Source organism: Acipenser ruthenus, chromosome 53 (assembly GCF_902713425.1).
Source record: "Acipenser ruthenus chromosome 53, fAciRut3.2 maternal haplotype, whole genome shotgun sequence".
NCBI lineage: Eukaryota > Metazoa > Chordata > Actinopteri > Acipenseriformes > Acipenseridae > Acipenser > Acipenser ruthenus.
The window spans coordinates 5,971,897-5,994,133 of NC_081241.1; the positions used below are offsets into that span (position 1 = coordinate 5,971,897).

Sequence of the window (22,237 nt, forward strand, 5' to 3'; positions counted from 1 at the left end):
ATATCACTATAATCCAATTATTTATTATCTTTTCTAAGGGGTACCAACAAATGTGTCCAGGCCATTTTAGAATATCTTTGTAGAATAAGTAATAATTCATCTCTTTTCACAGCTTCTTTGCTTTATTCTATGACATACCAAAGGCATGCAAGTATACATGATAAAATAGCTTTTAATTTCATCACTTTTCAGGAGGAATGAAGCATTATTTCAATGAGCTGTAAGGGTACCAACAAATTTGAGCACATCTGTATATATATATATATATATATATATATATATATATATATATATAAAACATAACAATTCTTTAAGAAATTAAATAGTTATTTCGTATGAAATCCATTTGTTGTTAAAAACAAATAATTCCTCTCGTTTCGCTCTTCAGGTGGCGCCGTTTTACCCCCTAACTTTCATCCAAAATTGCGTCAGATTGAACATTCACTTCACCCGAGGAGTGGAGAGGACAGACAGGGAGTTCAATACAAAGGGTTTCTTACAACACAAAACAGTCTAGTTCAGATGGCAGATTGTTACAGAGGAATCAGAACCCCAAAGCCAAAACCCAGGATAGAGCGGCTCAGTGAATGTGGTTTGGAATCTGTGCAGGAGGGTCATTGTGTCAGAGACGCCATAAAAGGACAGCGTGCCGGCATTAAAGTCCAGATACACTCCTATTCTGGGGGAGCGGGGGGCAGTTATTGCAGTGTGATTGTTATTGTGCCGGGCAGTGTAACTGAAATCAGAGCAGCGCAAACTCCAGGACTTGTCATTGAATCCAAGACTAGAATAATGATCCCCTCCTTTCCTGCTGATTCCTTTATATGTGACTCCTATAGAAGCCCCTCCCCCACTGCACGCAATCTCCCAGTAACAGCGAGTCCCAGACAAACCCTCTCTGCAAAGCACTTGGGGCCAGCTATCAAATCTCTCCGGGTGATCTCGATATCGCTGGGTCTCTCTCCTCCGTGTCACCTTTCTGTTCCCTTCAGACAGACAGAGGTTTCTATATGCTGTGTTGGGGTCCAGTGTGAGCTGACAGGAATCTGATTGAAGAGAAGAAGACGGGTAGAGGAGAGACAGTTAGAAAAGTCAAATCACTGAGAAAATCAACAGTCATTGTCTGCTGCATCATCAAATCACTCCCTCCTAACTGCTTCACCAGTCCCTGCATCCTCCTCTATGCTCCCTCCTCCCTCTTCTATGCTCCCTCATCCCTCCTCTCCTTCTCCATGCTCTCTCCTCCCTCCTCTATGCTCCCTCCTCCCTGATCTCTCCTCCCTGATCTCTCCTCCCTGCTTCCTCCTCCCTCTATAGTCCCTGCTCTATGGTCCTCCTCTTTGCTCCCTCCTCTGTCCTTCCTGTTCCCTCCTCCTTCTATACTCCCTCCTTCCTGCTCCCTCCTGAATGCTCCCTCCTCCATACCTCCTCCTGTATGCTCCGTCCTTCCTGCTTCCTCCTGTATGATCCCTACTGCTCCCTGCTCCCTCCTGTATGCTCCCCTCTCCTTCCTGTATGCTCCCTCCTCCCTCTTCCCTGTTCCCTCCACCTCTATGCTCCCTGCTCCCTCCTGTATGCTCCCTACTGCTCCCTCCTCCCTGCTGCCTCCTCCCTCTTCTATGCTTCGTCCTCTGTCCTGTTGCTCTCCCTGCTCCCTCCTCCATACTCCCTCCTCCATCTATGCTCAATCCTCCCTGCTCCCGCCTCCCTACTTTCTCCTGTATGATCCCTCCTCCCTCCTCTGTCCTCCATGCTCCATCCTCCCTGCTCCCTACTCCTTCCTCTATGCTCCCTCCTCCCTCCTTTATGCTCCCTCCTCCATGCTCCCTCCTGTATGCTCCCTACTCCATCCTCTCTCCACACTGCTCTCTCCTGTATGCTCCCTACTGCCTGGTTCCTCCTCCCTCCTGTATGCTCCCTACTCCCTGTTCCCTCCTGTATGCTCCCTCCTGCCTCCTGTATGCTCCCTACTTCCTGGTCCCTCCTGCCTCCTGTATGCTCCCTCCTCCCTTTTCCTTTCTTTATGCTCCCTCCTCTCTCCTTTATTCTCCCTCCTCCATGCTCCCTCCTGTATGCTACCTACTCCTTGCCTCCTCCTGTATGCTCCCTACTCCCTACTCCATGCTCCCTCCTCCCTGCTCCCTAGTCACTCCTGTATGCTCCCTTCTCCCTCCTATATGCTCACTCCTCCCTACTCCCTCTTCCATGCTCCCTTCTTCCTGTTCCCTACTCCCTCTATGCTCCCTCCTCCCTGCTCCCTACTCCCTCCGGTAGGCTCCCTCCTTCCTCCCTGTTCTCTTCTTTATGCTCCATCCTCTCTCCTGCATGCACCCTGCTGCATCCTCTCTCCTCCCTTTTCCCTGCTCCATTCTCTATGCTCCCTCCTTTATGCTTCCTCCTCCCTGCTCCCTCCTCTCTCCTCCCTGCTACCTCCTGTCTCCTCCCTCCTCTATGCTCCCTCCTCCCTGCTCCCTCCTGCATGCTTTCTTCTCCCTCCTCCTTCCTCCCTGCTCCCTCCTCCCTCCTCTATGCTCCCCACTCCCTGCTCCAGGCTCCCTGCTCCCTCCTCCCTGCTTTTTTTATAGACAAATATATTTAGTCTGTAATAATTAAGATTGATAATCAATAGATTTGATCTATAATTCTTACTTGAGATTGATTTCTGACTTTGGATAAGTTCTCTCTTTATATTTTTCTGTCTTCAATAAACTGCTGCTGCTATTAATTAAACCCTCTTGCTGTTTGATTGTTTAGTTCATTATAATTCCTTGATGATCTTATCAAACTTCTTCAGTTGGAACCAATCAAATGCAGCTCTGCATACAATTACAGTTCACTTAATGTTCCTACAGGGTATGTGTTGCCATTTTACCCACTCAGACCCCTTGCTTACTAAATATCTTCAATAGAATATCATCCACTCTTCAAATATCTGTCTAATATTTGAATGAGCAATCCATCCCACAAGTGCAGTGATACTGCAATATACATTTACTACCAGCACAGGATGACTGGGAGGGATAGCTGTTCATTTTACCCCACAGCTGGTTTCACATGCATTGTACATGTATTCAAAGATGGGATGATTATCTATTCAGGGATACCAAGATATTTAGGGAGAGAAAGGTCTGAGTGGTTAAACAGGCAACAAATGCCCCTCCCCCAGTCATTCTGCATGTATTCATCTAAACCAATACTTGTTGGAGAGGAGTGTATATTAATGGCTTCACAATTACTAATAATTAATAATAATTGCTGCCCTCAAGCTCCACCCCTCCCTGTTCTGTAGTGTCAGCTCTTCTCACAATGGGGTGACACATCTTTCAATGAAATGTTTCAGTGAAAACAGACTTACATTTTAAAAACTCAGCTCTGTTCCTTGGCTCTGGAGCCTGCAGACTGTAAACTGCAACTTCATTCACTGGGCAGAAAAAAAAGAGAGAAATAGAATTGAAACATACAACAGTCACTGTCTGCGCCGTCCTCAAATCACTCCCTTCTCCCTGCTTCATCAGTCCCTGTTCCCTGCTCCCTCCTCTCTGCTCCCTCCTCTATGCTTCCTTCTCTCTCTTGTATGCTCCATCCTCCCTCCACCCTGCTCCCTCCTCCCTGCTCCCACCTGCATCCTCCCTGCTCCCTGCTCCCTCCACCCTCCTGCCTCCTCCCAACTGCATCATCCCTGCTCCCTACTCCCTCCTCCATCCTCCCTGTTCCCTCCACCCTGCTCCCTACTCCCTGCTCCATCCTGCCTGCTCCCTCCTCCATCGTCCCTGCTCCCTCCACCCTGCTCCCTCTAACATCCTCCTTGCTCCATCAGCTATCAGACATTATTTTTGGTGTTTTGGGGCGATCAGCCAATAATACAATCGTTTCCACCTTTTCTGCGTTTTCATTGGTCAGATTATATGTCAGTCACACAGCCTGAGGAAACTGCTGAATGTGAGCTGAAGCAATCATGAAACTTCATCACTGAGAGCAGCAGTGGAACGTTATTATAGTTTAAAAAATAATGTTTATACACACAGACACACACACACAAATAATAGAAATAATAATATGTTTTTATATTTCTGATAAACAAATCTTAAAAATAATAATAAGAAGAAGAAGAATATCTGTAATATCAAGTTTTTATCTCTTTATGCATTATTCAGCTTGGTGTGATTCTTATTCTTTAGCAGCGTACTGTAAGGTGTCTGTACGCGTATGTTATTAATGTAGTTATAACGTTATATTAAACAGCAACACATCCCACAATCCTCTCGGGAGCGCTTGATAAAGAAACCCGTCCAGCCCTCCCTGATCAATCCAAGAGAAACCCGCGTTTCCAACATCGGAACCACCTCGGCAACAGCCGCTCCGCATCCCATCTGAGGACAGAGCTGCATTTCCATGAGGGAGTCACCGCGAACATGGAGAAACCGGACACCCGAAAAATCACCCGGACCCACACCAACGGGCTTTGAAATACACTCTGATTCGGACTGAAGGGAATACACTTCACACAAAAAGGGTTCACAGAAATGTGAGCAAACACAACGACCCTCAGAACAAACCGGTGAACACAGAAATGGAAAAATAGAAATGTGAAAGCGCGTCATTTTAACACGCTCCCTAACAATTGCCATGGAAACCCTGACGACAAAAAACAAAACAAAAACAAAACAGGAATGTCACTCTGCACAGAAGAAGAATTCAGCTCCACAACATTTGAAAAACTCCAGGAAACGTTAGCTTATTATCATAAGAGTTTCTTTTTTAAAAGGGTTGATACTCATTTCGTGCTTGAAAGGGAACGTGCTGTTTTTAAGTTACAAGTTCAAAGTGTTCTCTTTGGTTGCAGTCTCGTATCACTCCTAGTACAGACCACAGCAATCGCGGTTTTCTCTGTACTGTCTCACACAATGCAAACCTTATTTTAAACTGTGTTCACGTTATCAAAGTTGTTGCTGTTTTAAATACAATTCTTTATGGAGTTAAGCAGAGATTATAAAAATATTGCATGGGGCAGTGTGTGTGTGTGTGTGTGTGTGTGTGTGTGTGTGTTTGTGTGTGTGATAGGCAGGGTGTGTGTGTCTGTGTGATAGGCAGTGTGAGTGTGTGAGTGAGTGTGTGTGTGATAGGCAGTGTGTGTGTGTGTGTCAGTGTGTGTGTGTGTGTGTGTGTGTGTGTGTGTTTGTGTGTGTGATAGGCAGGGTGTGTGTGTCTGTGTGATAGGCAGTGTGAGTGTGTGAGTGAGTGTGTGTGTGATAGGCAGTGTGTGTGTGTGTGTCAGTGTGTGTGTGTGTGTGTGTGTGTGTGTGTGTGTGTGTTTGTGTGTGTGATAGGCAGGGTGTGTGTGTCTGTGTGATAGGCAGTTTGAGTGTGTGAGTGAGTGTGTGTGTGATAGGCAGTGTGTGTGTGTGTGATAGGCAGTGTCTGTGTGCGTGTGTGTGTGTATGTGTGTGTGTGTCATACATGAGCATGTAATGCCTGGATAACCCCCTCGGTGTGCATTACATTCTCATATCACACACCACCCCATGCTGTATTCTATAGATATTGTATAGCTCCTTTCTGCCCTTCCATTTCTACATAAACTCTGAAATTAAAACACACTCAGTTCAATTACATATTATTACTTCACACAGTAAACACACTATAAAACTACTAACATGTTTGCAAAAAATCACCCAGCTGCTTAGTACTGTGTGATGTGAAGTACTAATTAGCCAGGTTATTATCATCAAGTATCCTAAGTTAATGCTGCCATGTATTCCCCAGTGTGGTGAGAGTAAGCTTGTCATATCTGATCCTGTAAGATACGATCCCCTCTATTAATACAGAGCCTGTCATATCTGATCCTGTAAGATACGATCCCCTCTATTAATACAGAGCCTGTCATATCTGCTGTCCTGTAAGATACGATGCCCTCTATTCATACAGAGCCTGTCATATCTGATCCTGTAAGATACGATCCCGTCTATTAATACAGAGCCTGTCATATCTGATCCTGTAAGATACAATCCCCTCTATTAATTTACACAGGATGCTGCTACCAATTGAACAGTACTGATGGAAATTGATCAATGCATATTTGATTACGTGTCTAAAACAGTAAACTCAGCTCTTAGCAGGACATCAAGGAAAGCCGGTAAATTCAAAATGAAATGCGATGTTGTGGCCAGAGAAGGTGCTTTTGTGCATGATTTGTAAACAATAAACCTGGTGTAAATAACTAATTTCATTGCACCTTCTTTTCCAAAGGCAAATAATAACCATTTCATGCCAAATATGTTTTGTATTTTTGCTCGTCCCCAATTGTGTTTTACTGAACTGTAGAATCTCAGGACTACGGCTACTACGATTAAATCGAAAATCGATTTTTTGATCGATTCCATTCCTTGTTATATACATTGATATAAATACTGAATAATCGATTTCAATAATTACATTTTTGTAACGAGCACAGTTAATAACATTATTTAAGTTTATCAATGAAACTGCACCGAACGCCCTGCCTTGCTAGTTACAATGCTTCTGACAGACTAGCAGGGGGCGTGCTCTTCTTTACCTGCCTGTGTTAACCAGCATCTAGAACCACCTCGGTGAGTCGGGCCTTGTAAACAAACAGTGTGCTCTCTATCTATTTTTACTATGGTTTTTTGCTGTCTGCTTTCAACTCGCCCGCTGCGGCTTCAGCCCTTGTGTCTCTCTGGTCTATGCTACATGCTGACCAGGTGTGTGACCATGCGGTTTGGGTAGACATTGTTGCTCAGCAGCCTCCCCCCCTGGTGCTTTGGTACCCCGGTGCACGCATAGCACTTGGTACTTCAGTATCTAGGTATGCACGGTGCTCATTGCACACGGCACATGGTGCACATAGTGCCACGGTACTCGGTACACACCGAGCGTTACAGCGCTAGTGCAGGGACGCAATGTGCCGCACGGTGCACATGGTGCTCAGGGTACTCAGGTGCGCGTGGTGCACACGGTGCCCAGTAATACAGCGCTAGTGCAGGGACGCATGGTGCACATGGTGCTCAGGGTACTCAGTGTGCATGGTGCCTGGTGCGCGTGGAGCACACGGTGCACAGTGATACAGCGCTAGTGCAGGGACGCACAGTGCACATGGTGCTCAGGGTACTCAGTGTGCATGGTGCATGGTGCCTGGTGCGCGTGGTGCACACGGTGCCCAGTGATACAGCGCTAGTGCACGGCCGCACGGTGCACATGGTGCTCAGGGTACTCAGTGTGCATGGTGCATGGTGCGCGTGGTGCACACGGTGCACAGTGATACAGCACTAGTGCAGGGACGCACGGTGACGCACGGTGCTCAGGGTACTCAGTGTGCATGGTGCCTGGTGCGTGTGGTGCACACGGTGCACAGTGATACAGCGCTAGTGCAGGGACGCACAGTGCACATGGTGCTCAGGGTACTCAGTGTGCATGGTGCATGGTGCCTGGTGCGTGTGGTGCACACGGTGCACAGTGATACAGCACTAGTGCAGGGACGCACGGTGACGCACGGTGCTCAGGGTACTCAGTGTGCATGGTGCCTGGTGCGTGTGGTGCACACGGTGCACAGTGATTCAGCGCTAGTGCAGGGATGCACGGTGACGCACGGTAAGCAGGGTAGTGCAACTAGAATGCAAGAGCAGCTCCTGAACTCCTAGTCAAAGCACTTTTTGATAATAATAATAATAATAATAATAATAATAATAATAATAATAGTGATAGAACTATGCAGAACTATTGCAAAAAGAAAAAGAAAAAAAGGAAAAATTGTGGCAATGTGTTTTTATATTACTTTGGTCTACTCTACAAATATACAGCATCTACAACATCGTTGAGCGAAAATTATATTTGATATTCTGGTTTATTAATCACACTTCGTAAGAAATGCTTGTATTGGAGATCGCGGTCAGTCCGTGTTCTTGGATCAAAACGAATAAATGAAATTAAAAGAAAGAATTTCACAAATTAGTGCACTGGTACTATTAGTGCACTGGTACTATTAGTGCGCTGGTACTATCAGTGCGCTGGTACTATTAGTGCACTGGTACTATTAGTGCACTGATACTATTAGTGCACTGGTACTATCAGTGCGCTGGTACTATCAGTGCGCTGGTACTATCAGTGCACTGGTACTATTAGTGCGTTGGTTTTATTAGTGCGCTGGTACTATCAGTGCACTGGTACTATCAGTGCGCTGGTACTATTAGTGCGCTGGTACTATCAGTGCGCTGGTACTATTAGTGCGCTGGTACTATCAGTGCGCTGGTACTATTAGTGCACTGGTACTATCAGTGCGCTGGTATTATCAGTGCGCTGGTACTATCAGTGCACTGGTACTATTAGTGCGCTGGTACTATTAGTGCGCTGGTACTATCAGTGCGCTGGTACTATTAGTGCGCTGGTACTATTAGTGCACTGATACTATTAGTGCACTGGTACTATTAGTGCGTTGGTACTATTAGTGCGCTGGTACTATCAGTGCGCTGGTACTATCAGTGCACTGGTACTATTAGTGCGCTGGTACTATCAGTGCGCTGGTACTATCAGTGCGCTGGTACTATCAGTGCGCTGGTACTATCAGTGCGCTGGTACTATCAGTGCGCTGGTACTATCAGTGCACTGGTACTATCAGTGCGCTGGTACTATTAGTGCGCTGGTACTATTAGTGCACTGGTACTATTAGTGCGCTGGTACTATTAGTGCACTGATACTATTAGTGCACTGGTACTATCAGTGCGCTGGTACTATCAGTGCACTGGTACTATCAGTGCGCTGGTACTATCAGTGCACTGGTACTATTAGTGCGTTGGTACTATTAGTGCGCTGGTACTATCAGTGCACTGGTACTATCAGTGCACTGGTACTATTAGTGCGCTGGTACTATCAGTGCGCTGGTACTATCAGTGCACTGGTGCTATCAGTGCGCTGGTATTATTAGTGCGCTGGTACTATCAGTGCGCTGGTACTATCAGTGCGCTGGTACTATCAGTGCGCTGGTATTATTAGTGCGCTGGTACTATTAATGCGCTGGTACTATCAGTGCGCTGGTACTATCAGTGCACTGGTTCAGCTGGCGGAGCTCAGTTATTTTTATACACACACACACACTGTGTCAGGGTTTAGTTGCATTTTTCCGCTAATATATTTTTATTTTGTTTTGAGGGATGGAGTAGCTGCAGTGGGATTTGTTTTATAATAAATTACATTTTTTTTGTAAAAAAAAAAAAAAAGCTAGCCAAAGAGAAATGGATAATTTAAAAACGATCAAAATATTGTTGTTGTCATGAAATATTATTATTAGTAGTAGTAGTAGTATTAATAATAATAATAATAATAATAATAATAATAATAATAATAATAATAATAATAATAATAATAATAATGTTCTTCTGGTTAGTTAACAGTATTAACTGCTTCAAAATAAGCAGCATGCAAAATAATCCTCTGAACTTTTTTGTTGTTGCTTTTTTTTGACAAATTAAAAAAAAACTGTTGAAGAGGCTAATAGTATTATTAAAGAGTTAATGATAAATTAAAAATAATACATTATAAAAGTAAAGTAAGGTTTCACCTCAACCACCGTATCGTTTCCTTGTGTTGAGGGGTGAAGAGGTAACGGAGTTGCGATAATAACTAAATAAATTAATACATACATTAAATCACGAGGTTGACTGTAGGTTTTCTCAGGTAATTTGGACTTTTGGTACACTTTTCTGTATATACAACTCCAAAATTATTCCACACAATTGAACTCAAAGAACAGCTAGTTCCTTTTTTCAAATCACTCCTCTCACAGCACACACAAGCATGAGCACCGCAGAAGAGACAGAGCAGCAGCGCAACGCCAACTGAACACCCGCAAAACCGCCTGATTTCTCCTTATCCAATGGCCAAATAAAAACATACAAAAAACGTATCATACAAGTGTCATAGCTGGTCTTCTGCGTAGTGTAGTTTTGAAAGCAATCCATGATTTTTAAAAGGAGAATAACAGCGGTAAAGACAGTGTGCGCATTTGGGCCGATTCAATCAGACTGCTCATTCTAAAAGCAACACCTGGGCCGATTAGATCGTCCCGTGCCAGCTATAGAGTTAATCATATGACGGCAACAGTAGCCTATTCAAGCGTGTGTGTGGAGGTGTATTTTTCTAAGTGTGTGTTCGGGCAGTTGAGAGGGGCCCACCAACCTTAATTTTCAGGGGGCCAGGGGTGCGACCGCACCCCCTGCCCCCCACCCCACCCCCCTCGTCTGGCTCCGCTACTGCTTTTACCGTTAACAAATCCTTGGCATTGCCCGACAAAAATGTATAAACAACACAGCTGCACTAACCCTGAGCAGCGCGAGCTGCCAATTCAAACTGGAAGAGTTCGAATTTCAACGGCTGAAGAGCGGCCCTACGTGAATATTTTACCATGACACTGGTACACTGTAACAACAAAAGAGGCCTAACCACAAGACGTTGTCTCTTTACCACTGGTTCGGTGTCAGGGGCAAGGGAGGAGAAAAGCCTTAGTGGGATGTATTTAATGTCATGTGAGCTGTGAATAATTTGTACTCTACTCGGCCTACCTGGAGAGAGATAACCTGCATATTAAAACTGGTGTTGATTGAAGACCTATTAAATGACATCACTTCTGTTTTTTTTCCCTGATCTGAATTGCCCAGTTTGAATGTCCCCTCACCACTGTAACCCAGGACTGAAGATAAAGCTCCTTTCACACTCTCAAGCAATCGCATCTTTTAACTCGGAGGTACTAAGTTACTGAATCCTGGAGGCAAGGAAGGAAGTCTCTGCCTGGAATCATAAAAACCCCTGACAAGTAGGGGGAACTGTTTCAGCTAAACCGGGGTGGCAAGCCCTCTTCTCTAGAGAGCCACAATCCAGCAGGTTTTATAGGTTTTAAGCCATCAATTTCTGTAGACTTGGAACAATTTAATTTTAACTAGTTAAGCAGCTCATTTCTTCATTTAAGTAATTTAGAGATAATTTGAATGAAAACCTGAACACCCTGCAGCTCTCCTAGACCAGAGCTGACCACTCCTGATTTAATTGAACACATGAAGCTGCTAAATTGGTCAAAACTTGCATTCTTCGGAAATGGCTGATTTAAGGGTTACCTATAAAACCTGCTGGACTGTGGCTCTCCACCCCTGAGCTAGACTGTCAAGGGCACTGAAACATTGAGCAGGCAGTGTTATGCAAATGCAGATATGAAGTCAGTACCTCAGATGGTCTCTCAGGTTTGAGTCTTTGACCCTGTGATGGAGGCAGCTTTGTCACATGACAGCTGCAAAGGGTTCATGTTTCTTGTGTGATACCCGTGATCAAACTTGAACTAGAGGATCACAGAATACAGCTGCGTACTGAATATGAAGATCATTTGTTACGTGTCATCTGGAAACCACAAAGTCACATGGACCATATATGGCAGACATATGAGGTCACAGATAGGGTACTGTTAAGATCTGGCTAAGGAGATTCCAGAATATTTAAAATATGAATATGGTCCCATCCCAAAAACAATACAGCCTTGCTTGAGCCTACGTGGACATTAAAACATGACTTTTATTTTAAAACAATGACCGCATACCTACTGTGGTAGTAAATTGTGATTTTAACCAATGAACACCCCTGGTATAAACAAAAGAGAAAAAAAGTAAAGAAAAGAGTGATGTTCTTACTTCGAAAGGAGGGGATCCATCGTGTCCACCCTGTAAGAGAAAATAAATAAATGAACGGTTAGTAATTTAAATAGAACTGTACTGACTGCTGAAAATGACTTCCCTTTTGTGTGTAATAGTTTGTTAAGGGTGATTGCACCAGCTCAGTGCAGGGCCAGTGCTGCAGTGAGACCCATTATTGCAGAGGGGCCTAATGTGCCCTCTGTGTTCCTGTGAGTCCTCTATAGAGGGTGCGGGTGAATTGATTTCACTGTATGTCATGGTTAGGCAGGCGGGGCTGCAGAACTAAGGTAGGGGGTTTATGTTTTTTTGTAAATCCAAGTTTTAGATTTTGCATTTATTTGTTTGTTATTTTAATTCACTTTTTGTTTAATTAAAGGGTACATAAGGTCCTTTGTATTTTATTGTGTTACATGTTCCCATGTGTTGCTTCAACTGTTTACGTGAGGTGTGTGTATTGTTTTAATTTTTGTTTTTGTTTTAAATTGCATTCCCTGCCTCAAAATGGCTTCACATGTACCCGCATGGACCTCTCAGAACTACCCTGTGATGGTGGCAGCTTTATTACATGACAGACGCAAAGGGTTCATGTAACTTGTGCGCTACGAATGGTTCTTGTGCGATGAGATGGTTCTGTATCTCAAACAGATTATGAGCTGTAAGTCTGTTGAATTGAATATGAAAGAACAAGCTTCAGATATGTGGATGTGATGCTGCAAGTCCCATCCCATAAACAATACAGGCTTGCTTGAGTCTACGTGGACATTAACCCTTTGCAGTCCATTTATTCAGCGCGTCTCAGGCGCATCAGGTCCAATTTATTTTAGACACGCTGTTAAAAAGTTTTTTTCACAGTACAACAGGTTTAAAGGCTCTGCATATTAACAGGACTCGCAGTACTGCATCTCCAGCCCCGCCCCACCACTTGTCCGCTGTATTTTTCACATACCTCTTCATAGTCGTGCATACTGATAAATCGTCTCCTAATCGCTCGTTTTATCACCAAACTCCTCAATCATTCGATCTGAGTCGTTATTTTATTACTAAAACATCTCAAAAAGCTCTGCAGATGTCTGTGATGTTCTCTGAGCGCTGATGCAGAAGCAGCTATCTTGTTTGTTTGTGTCCGTGTTAGCTCTGTGGTGCCGGGGCGATGTGTATTGCTCAGATCCGACCATTCTTTTATTTTTTTTATTTTCTCGGCTCCTATCGGTCTCACTCGTCCATTGAATGGTTTTCTCGGCTTTATCCGGAGAAAAAACTACTAGAGACCTGTTTTTTACGTCTTTTTGATGATGTCGGACAGGAAAGGGAAAATTGTAATGTCAGACCTGGTCCGACATAGGACCACAAAGGGTTAAAACATGTCTTTTGTTTTAAAACAACTACCGCATACCGATTGTGACTGTAAATTGTGATTTTAACCAATGTGCATCCCTGGTATAAACAAAAGAGAAAAATGTAAAGAATAAAAACAATGTACTTACATGAAGAGCGGGCAATGGGGTCGGGCATCTGCACAGCTGTAAGGAGAAGAAATAAAGAACCGGTCAGTAATTTAAATAGAACCGCACTGACTGCTGAAAGCCACTATCTCCCTGAAAAGCACATTTTCACAGTGCTGCGCGAACAGTGATTCGGTACCTGAAATATGTATGAAGGAAAACAAACTGAGAATTCCAACATTTTTCAAAGAAAGAAAAGAAATCAACTTCCCTGTTGATGTGTAATAGTTTGTTAAGGGTGATTATACCAACTCAGTGCAGGGCCAGTATTGGAGGGGGGCCTAATGTGCCCTCTGTGCTCTCGTGAGTCCTGTATAGAGGGCATGGGTGAAGTGATTTTTCCTGTTTATCTTGTTTAGAAGGCAGGCGGGGCTACATAACTGAGGTAGAGGTGGGGTTATGTTTTTTTGTAAGCCATTGTCATGGGCAAGCCTCCCTTCTGCACAAGTAACTATTATGACTTGCTGTGACAGGGGAGATCTGTGCTGGCTGTCGGGCGCAGGCATGAACCCTGTAGGACTCCACTTCTCAATCATGGTGTTGAGTTACAAATACCACGTTTCCATGAACCACAGAACTCGGGAAAGTGCTTGAGTTGCACCCCACCCACCTCCATTTCCATGTTTTTAAATTATGCGAGTTGGCTCCCAATTCAGTCTGATTTCAGGCTGAAAGGAAATGACATCACTAAATGTCAATGAAAAATGTTATAGGGGGCGGGAACATAATTATAAACCCGGGTTTGTGAACGCCAAAAACATGTAAGATGAGAGAGCCATTTTTACTGAATAAAAAGAGTTGAATACATTAATGATTATGTCATGATATAGAGCAATGTCAAAGAATATCGAGATGGATTTATCATTTAAATTGTTGAGAGTTTGACTATAATTCCGTCTGCATTGAATTCACGCCTTGACGTTTAACTTGAAGTATTTCTGGGGAAAGTCAGTAGTATTTCCTGCCCACCTCACGTAATAACTCAGAAAACCATGGAAACGTCTCCTTTATCACCAACTCGAGTTCTGGGACAATTCAGGCCAATTCAAGCGCACTCGAGTTGACTCGAGTTGGCTGCCCATGGAAGCGAGGTAAAGTCACTGAATCCTGGAAGCAAGGAAGGAAGTCTCTGCCATGAATCGCGAGGTCCCTTAACAGTGGGGGGCGCTGTTTCAGCTAGACCGTGGTGGCCATCCCTTGTTTTATAGGTAACCCTTAAATAATCAATTTCATTTTGACTAGTTAAGCAGGTCATTGTTCATTTAAGTAATTTAGAGATAATTTGAATGAAAACCGGAAAAGCCTGCAGCTTTCCTAGACCAGAGCTGACCACTCCTGATTTAAATGAACACATGAAGCTGCTAAATTGATCAAAAACTTGCATTCTTCAGAAATGGCTGATGTAAGGGTTACCTATAAGACCTGCTAGACTGTCAAGGGCACTGAAACATTGAGCAGGCAGTGTTATGCAAATGCAAATATGAAGTCAGCACCTCAGATTGTTTCTCAGGTTTGAGTCTTTCACCCTGCGACAGTGGCAGCTTTGTTACATGACAGGCACAAAGGGTTCATGTTTCTTGTGTGATACCCATGATCAAACTTGAACTAGAGGATCACAGAATACAGCTGTGATCTGAATATGAAGATCATTTGTTACGTGTCATCTGGAAACCACAAAGTCACATGGACCATATATGGCAGCCTCATGAGGTCACAGATAGGGTACTGTTAAGATCTGGCCTAAGGAGATTTCAAAATATTTAAATATGAACCTGGTTCTGTATCTCAAACAGATTATGAGCTGTAAGTGTGTGGAACTGAATATGAAAGGACAAGCTTCATATATGTGGATGTGATGCTGCAAGTCCCATCCCATAAACAATACAGCCTTGCTTGAGCCTATGTGGACATTAAAATTAGGCTTTTGTTTTAAAACAACAACCGCATACCTATTGTGGCTGTAAATTGTGATTTTAACCAATGTACATTCCTGGTATAAACAAGAGAGAAAAATAGAACATCATGTATCGATGAATCAGGACACTTTCTTTACATGAGATATCGTATCATCATTGAGGTCTGTATCGTGTGCATCGTGATTCAAGACCAAAGCACAGCTCAGCTCACTGTAGTTCACAGAGCGGTTCTTGAATGAAGAGTATGTTTTATAGTTGGTATGGATACATACTCTCCCCGCCTCATTTCATTTGTCATCTAATAAAACAGTCACTTGTTAAATGATCATTTGATCCTATTGTGCTTCATACAAGTAGCCCATCAGGACCATTGCATGTATTGTGATTCATATCGTATCCTGACCTGCATATCGTGATGCGTATCATATCAAAACATTAGTTACACCTATAATGAAAATGAATATTAATAAGAAAAGGTTACTGGATGTTTGAATTCTTCACAACAATGTACAGAGTTCAGCATCAAATAACTTTACTTGGCAATCTGGGGACATGTTCTGGATTCAGCTGTTAAACACAGTACAGGTTGAAACATGCTTTCTTTTCCATATAGGATGCTGGATATGCTAGTTATATAAACAGAATACTGCATGAACTTTCACACAGTGCTGTGGCTATTTCACTGATGAGGATATCCATAAACATGTCATCTGTATCCTCATTCATGGAATAGCACCCCTGTTCTGTACTCTGTGATCCTCCACGACTCTTTACTCTGCATTCTACTCTTCACTCACTGTCAGGACGGTCTTCCTCATTACTGTTTCTTCGTCGAGGCTCTGGCTGTTTATTCATTTCCTCTTCACACTTTTCCTTTGCTGAGATAAAACAAAACAAAAAAACAAGGTTTCTTTCTCACTCATTTCTTTTAAACAAACAAACAAATACATCAAATAAAATAAAGTTTACAAAAACAATCTAACATATTGGTTGATATTTCAGTTTGTTTTGCTCAACATTGTGGTCACATGTTCACAACCAGGGTGGGGGTCAGTTCCTTTTTAAAATTCCCAATTCACATTCCCATTCCCTTTTAATCAATTCACATTCATTTTACAACATATATATATATATATATATATATATATATATATATATATATATATATATATATATATATATACAGTACTGTGCAAAAGTTTTAGGCAGGTGTGAAAAAGCTGTAAAGTAAGAATGCTTTCAAAAACAGACATGTTGATAGATTATATTTATCAATTAACTAAATGCAAAGTGAGTGAACAGAAGAAAAATCTACAATTACAGTTCACTTAATGTTCCTACAGGGTATGTGTTGCCATTTTCCCCACTCAGTCCCCTTGCTTACTAAATATCTTCAATAGAATATCATCCACTCTTCAAATATCTGTCTAATATTTTAATGAGCAATCCATCCCACAAGTGTAGTGATACTGCAATATACATTTACTACCAGCACAGGATGACTGGGAGGGATAGCTGTTCATTTTACCCCACAACTGGTTTCACATGCATTATACATGTATTAAAAGATGGGATGATTATCTATTCAGGGATACCAAGATAGGGAGCGAAAGGTCTGAGTGGAAAAACAGGCAACAAATGCCCCTCCCCCAGTCATTCTGTATGTATTCATCTGAGCCAATACTTGTTGGAGAGGAGTGTAGATTAATAGCTTCACAATTACTAATAAATAATAATAATTGCTGCCCTCAAGCTCCACCCCTCCGTGTTCTGTAGTGTTAGCTCTTCTCTCAATGGAGTGACACATCTTTCAATCAAATGTTTCAGTGAAAACAGACTTACATTTGAAAAACTCAGCTTTGTTCCTTGGCTCTGGAGCCTGCAGACTGTAAACTGCAACTTCATTCACTGGGCAGAAAAAAGAGAGAGAAACAGAATTGAAACATGTGGATTAATACACAACACACACAAGACTCCAAACAGCAATCTGAAAAGAAACAAGGCTTATTCACGGCATTTCTGGATGTAAAAATCTGTACTTCAAGATGTTCATGATTACATACAACACTCATGGTCTGGCCCATCCTCAAATCACTCCCTCCTCCCTGCATCATCAGTCCCTGTTCCCTGCTCCCTCCTCCCTCCTCCCTGTTCCCTTCTCTCTCTATGCTCCCTCGTGTATCCTTCCTCCTCTCTGCTCCCTCCTCCTCCATGCTCCCACCTCCCTGCTCCCTAATCCTTGCTCCCTCCTCCCTCTTCCATGCTCTCCTTCATGGTCCCTGCTCACTCCTCCCTGCTCTCTCTTTCCTGCTTCCTCCTCTCTGCTCCCTCCTCCACAGTCCTCCCTCCTGTCTCCTCCATGCTTCCTCCTCCCTGCTGCAATATTCACATAGCCAACAATCTGCAAGATGTCTTTATTAATGTCTTGCAAGTCCTGCCCCTCCTCAAGCCATGGTCTATTTGAGAAATCTCTACCAAAGGAATCTATTTCACACCAACCTGTTTTGGTTATTTTGACTAATTCCCCCTTGCAGAAGTCCTCAATATGGTCTTTAAGTTCAGATACAGCTTTCCTCACAGCCCCAAAAGAGATGTCTGTATTGACAGTAATGCTGGGTAAGTCTCCAGCTTCAGGAGGGGCACAGAGAGACTGGAAATTCTACAACAGGAAAGTGGAGAAAAGGAGTTTTCAGCCAAACAGAATGGGGTCCAAAACATTCCTGGGGAAAAGCAAGGATTCATTCAATTGGAGAGGTCTGTCTGAAACCGTCCCAGTTATGGACTTGAGATTTTCTAACAAGCAGTGATGTTACCTGTAGAAAATGGATGTGATCCTCTGTCTCTGAAAGCTGTTTCAGCTCAGAGTTTCTGTTTATTAGCTCAGCAATCTCCTGCTCCAGTTTCTTCATGCATCCTTCAGCCTGATTCACTGCAGCCTTCTCGTTAGCTCCAATCAGCTCAGTAACCTCAGTGTGGATCTTCTCAATGGATCGGATCAGCTCAGTAAAGATCTTCTCACTTTCCTTTATTTCTATGCATGCAGATCTCTGAGTGAAAGAACACAGTAGAGGAGACATGGTTAGAATTGATATCAAAAACACAACAGGCATAGACAGTAAACTTCTGCAGATGTGTTCCAGTCCATCTGTTAATAATAATAATAATAATAATAATAATAATAATAATAATAATAATAATAATAATAATAATAATAATAACCCCCTCTTGTTAATACCCACTTTCAGTGACTTCACAGCCTGTTTCAGCTCATCCACGTCTTTCAGTCTCTCCTGGATTCTCTGTTGTATTTCTGTCTGTGTCTCTCCCAGCTGCTTCTGTGTAGAAACACAGTGACACAGTGACATTTCTGATGGGGCATTGAGTGATACCCTGTCACACCCAACACAGCCCTGTTTAAGTATGCTAATGAAACTGACAGAATCATTTTATTTCAAATATATTTTCTATTTTCTTATCCCCTTACCTCTTTACAATGTGTGCAATAATTCTGAGTCAAATATATTTTGACTTCAGTTCTAGTTGCAAGCCACAGACATTTGTAGCACAGGCTAGATCAGACAACATGTGTGTATAGTAAGATACAACACCATCTAGTGCAGGATGCTTGATACACAGTAGCTGTCCACTAGATGGTACTGTTTCATTCTAGTAACAGTGAATGATGGCTGATCTAGCATGTGTTACATGTTTGTTTTGTGAAGCACCTAGGAAACTGAAGCAGCTTTCTCTTTAATGGATATTTAGGGCTTCTGATTTCCGGTTTTAATCGATAAACACAGATAAAACAGCACTGATACAAAACAATGAAATCAGTGTATACCCAATAAACACTGGAAAAACATTGGACATGGTTAATCAATTCACGTTGACTTCACCCCTTTCCATGTGAAAAAATACAATAAAATAACCTAAAACCAGAAAAAAAATCCCTTTCCCAGCGCAGTCGGGCAATATCCCTCCTTCCTGACTTGTATCTATCATTGATTCATTCTGAATACTTTAAACTGAGTGGCAGCACATTCCTGCATTTCTATTGGAGGATTGCACACGCTGGTGAGATTTAAAACGAGATTACAATTAGAAACGGAGGGTTGTTCTTGCTCGTGGGATTTAAAGCTATATTACAGTTCAATAGGGAGGATTCACACAGTCGTGGAATTTAACACAGAATTGAAAATTGTGAAGAAATGTAAAAAATGCCTAAATACACAAAATCCCCGGAAGAATGAGCCCGTGACCAGAAGGACTTCACTGTGGAAGAGAGCAAAGGAAAGAGGGGACTAGTAGGGTGAGCAAAAGAAATTGTAGATTTCAACAATCAAAATCCCAAAATAGATTATTACATTTCGTTTTTAACTACAATTCTAAAACAATTCTTTTCAGCTAGATGGTGGTTATAAATTGAAAGATAAAACATTTTAAGTGTACAAGCAAGCCTCCCAAAAACACACCTCTCACTGTGGACAGACTGGCAAGAACGGCTGGCACGGGCACAGCAGCTCTGCCAGTGCAGATAGATTGGTATGTGTCACTTTTAAAGGCACGGGCACAGCAGCTCTGCCAGTGCAGATAGATTGGTATGTGTCACTTTTAAAGGCACCGCCACAGCAGCTCTGCCAGTGCAGATAGATGTGTATGTGTCACTTTTAAAGGCACAGGCACAGCAGCTCTGCCAGTGCAGATAGATGCGTATGTGTCACTTTTAAAGGCACGGGCACAGCAGCTCTGCCAGTGCAGATAGATGTGTATGTGTCACTTTTAAAGGCACGGGCACAGCAGCTCTGCCAGTGCAAATAGATTGGTATGTGTCACTTTTAAAGGCACGGGCACAGCAGCTCTGGCAGTGCAGATAGATGTGTATGTGTCACTTTTAAAGGCATGGGCACAGCAGCTCTGCCAGTGCAGATAGATGTGTATGTGTCACTCTTAAAGGCACGGGCACAGCAGCTCTGCCAGTGCAGATAGATGCGTATGTGTCACTTTTAAAGGCACGGGCACAGCAGCTCTGCCAGTGCAGATACATGTGTATGTGTCACTTTTAAAGGCATGGGGTTCAAACAGTTTAACTAATTAAACTAGAATATCTTAAACAACAAAACTGATATATGATCTTATTAATTTGCAAGATACATATAAAAACACTAGGAATATAAATTATGCTAATTTTACACTACAAATTCCAATGCACCACAAAACAGCTGAACAACTCCTTCTAACCCTGTGTGGCAGGGCGGAGGTCCTGCATGTGTTAATAGTGTGTTTTTGTTTGATTGTAAGCAATGTTTCTGCTTATCAAGTTTGTGCTAGATATGGCAGGGCATATTCAAATCTAGTTGTGAAATGCAGCTAGGTGTTAATCGATTAATTGATTATCAATTAGCCCTGGCCACATGCCTTTAAAAAGGGTCTGAAAAGCCAGTTTCTTGGTTCTACAAGCAGGGATACAGGCTGTCTGGGAAGGAGAGTGTTGCTGTAGGATCCTCACCACTGCGTGTGTTAACCAGGGTGATAAAAACACAAGAGGAAAAATGGATCTGGGATCACAGTGTGAGTTAACCAGGATCGCTAGCACTGGAAGGAATAGGGAACAAGTTTAGGGGATTTTAATCCCACCCAAGTCTAGAGAGGAGGTGTCAGGGAGACTGTTCCTGGAGCGGGACCTCCTTTCTTGTTTGATCAGCTTTTATTTTCTAGGATAGCTACAAGGAAGTTGTTCAAACCCTTACCTGTTTGCCAGTCCTTTCTGCCTCAGCTGAGACTGTATCATGGCTCTTGTGTTCATTTTGTGAACACAACAAGCAAATACACGTCTGATCAGTTCTACAGAAGACTTCACATAATCGTTGGTGTTCAGCACAAAGCTTCTGCTCCAGATTTCCAATTGCATTGACCAGCTTGTGCCTCTTTAATGGAGAAACCTCACTGTGTGGCCTGACGTGTGTTTCACAGTAAGATGCCAGGCACGTCAAACAGGATTTCACAGCTTTGAACTTTCTCCCAGTGCAGACATCACATGGCACATCTCCAGGTCCAGCATAACTTTGAGCAGGAGGAGGATTGAGTCCTGTCTTCTTTAATTCCTCCACAACTTCAGCCAGCATGGTGTTTCTGCACAGATCAGGCATCGGGGTAAAGGTCTTTCTGCACTGGGGGCAGCTGTAGACACCTGTAAGATCAGTCTGATTCCAGCAGTTCTTAATACACCCCATACAGTAACTGTGTCCACATGGAATAGCGACTGGGTCCTTCAATATCTCCAGACACACTGGACAGCTGAATCGATCTTCTGACCATACTTTTGAAGCCATTCTTGCTGCAGAGAGACCGACTGATGATTTCACAAGAAATGAAACTTCACTGTGCTGATTTCCTGGGATTGTGTAAAGCTCTAAGAGGAGGGATTTTGGACTGAGGCCAGGTTTAGACAAGTAGGCTGAGCAGAGACTGCTGAATCAGTGTGAGAGGGGCGGAGAGGAGAGAGTTGTGAGTGGGACTGGAGTTTGAGAATGGCATTGTCAAAGTAACCCTTCTATAACTACAGTATGTATCTGTCAGCACTAGACCTTCACTTCTATGTGGGTCTGAATCCTCAGAAGTTCACAAGGGAAGTGAGTTTGGCGGAGTTCGATCTTCTTGGGCATTAATCCACATCTCAAAGTCCATTAGTCCTCAACCACAAACTTGTCTCTAAGCACCAACTGCTTTCTTCCCTCCAGTTCAGGGCAAGCTTGAGGCACAGAGTCTGAACTGCTCCCCCCCCTAAGAGAACGTAAAGGGTGGTCCCTCCAGTCCAGGGGAGGCTGTATATTATGAGAACTAGACATGTTCTAGTGTTATCAGACAGGGTGTGTATGTTACTGACATACTCATTTATTACAATGCTGGTTTCATGAGTTAAAACCATTTTATACAGAACAGACACTCAGACAAAGCTTACAATCAAGGGACCTACTTTTCAAAACTATGCACTATTTGTTTTATTCATTTCAGACAATGTCTTCCCTCTCATCAGCAGAACATACTTCTCTCAAGTCCCTTCTTGTTTTGCTGTTGCACGTTTTGTTTTCCACACTTCTTTATTTCCACTCTCTTTGACTCAGGTGAAGCCCATTGA

General features: G+C 43.0%; 1 protein-coding gene and 1 long non-coding RNA gene across 2 annotated transcripts; both read right to left on the reverse strand.

Moving 5' to 3' along the window:
• Positions 1–338: 338 nt before the first annotated feature.
• On the reverse strand, positions 339–21,431 carry LOC131723201 (tripartite motif-containing protein 16-like). Its single transcript, XM_059016735.1, has 6 exons — positions 20,850–21,431; positions 18,342–18,437; positions 17,916–18,149; positions 17,602–17,761; positions 3,356–3,421; positions 339–1,046 (listed from the first exon to the last, which is right to left on the reverse strand). The coding sequence occupies exons 1-6, from the start codon at positions 21,429–21,431 to the stop codon at positions 514–516; spliced, it is 1,671 nt and encodes a 556-aa protein (XP_058872718.1). The 3' UTR covers positions 339–513.
• On the reverse strand, positions 11,570–16,041 carry LOC131723209 (uncharacterized). The gene is made up of 3 exons (XR_009320171.1): positions 15,900–16,041; positions 13,169–13,204; positions 11,570–11,711 (listed from the first exon to the last, which is right to left on the reverse strand). It is a non-coding gene; the product is annotated as an uncharacterized LOC131723209 (long non-coding RNA).
• Positions 21,432–22,237: the final 806 nt, after the last annotated feature.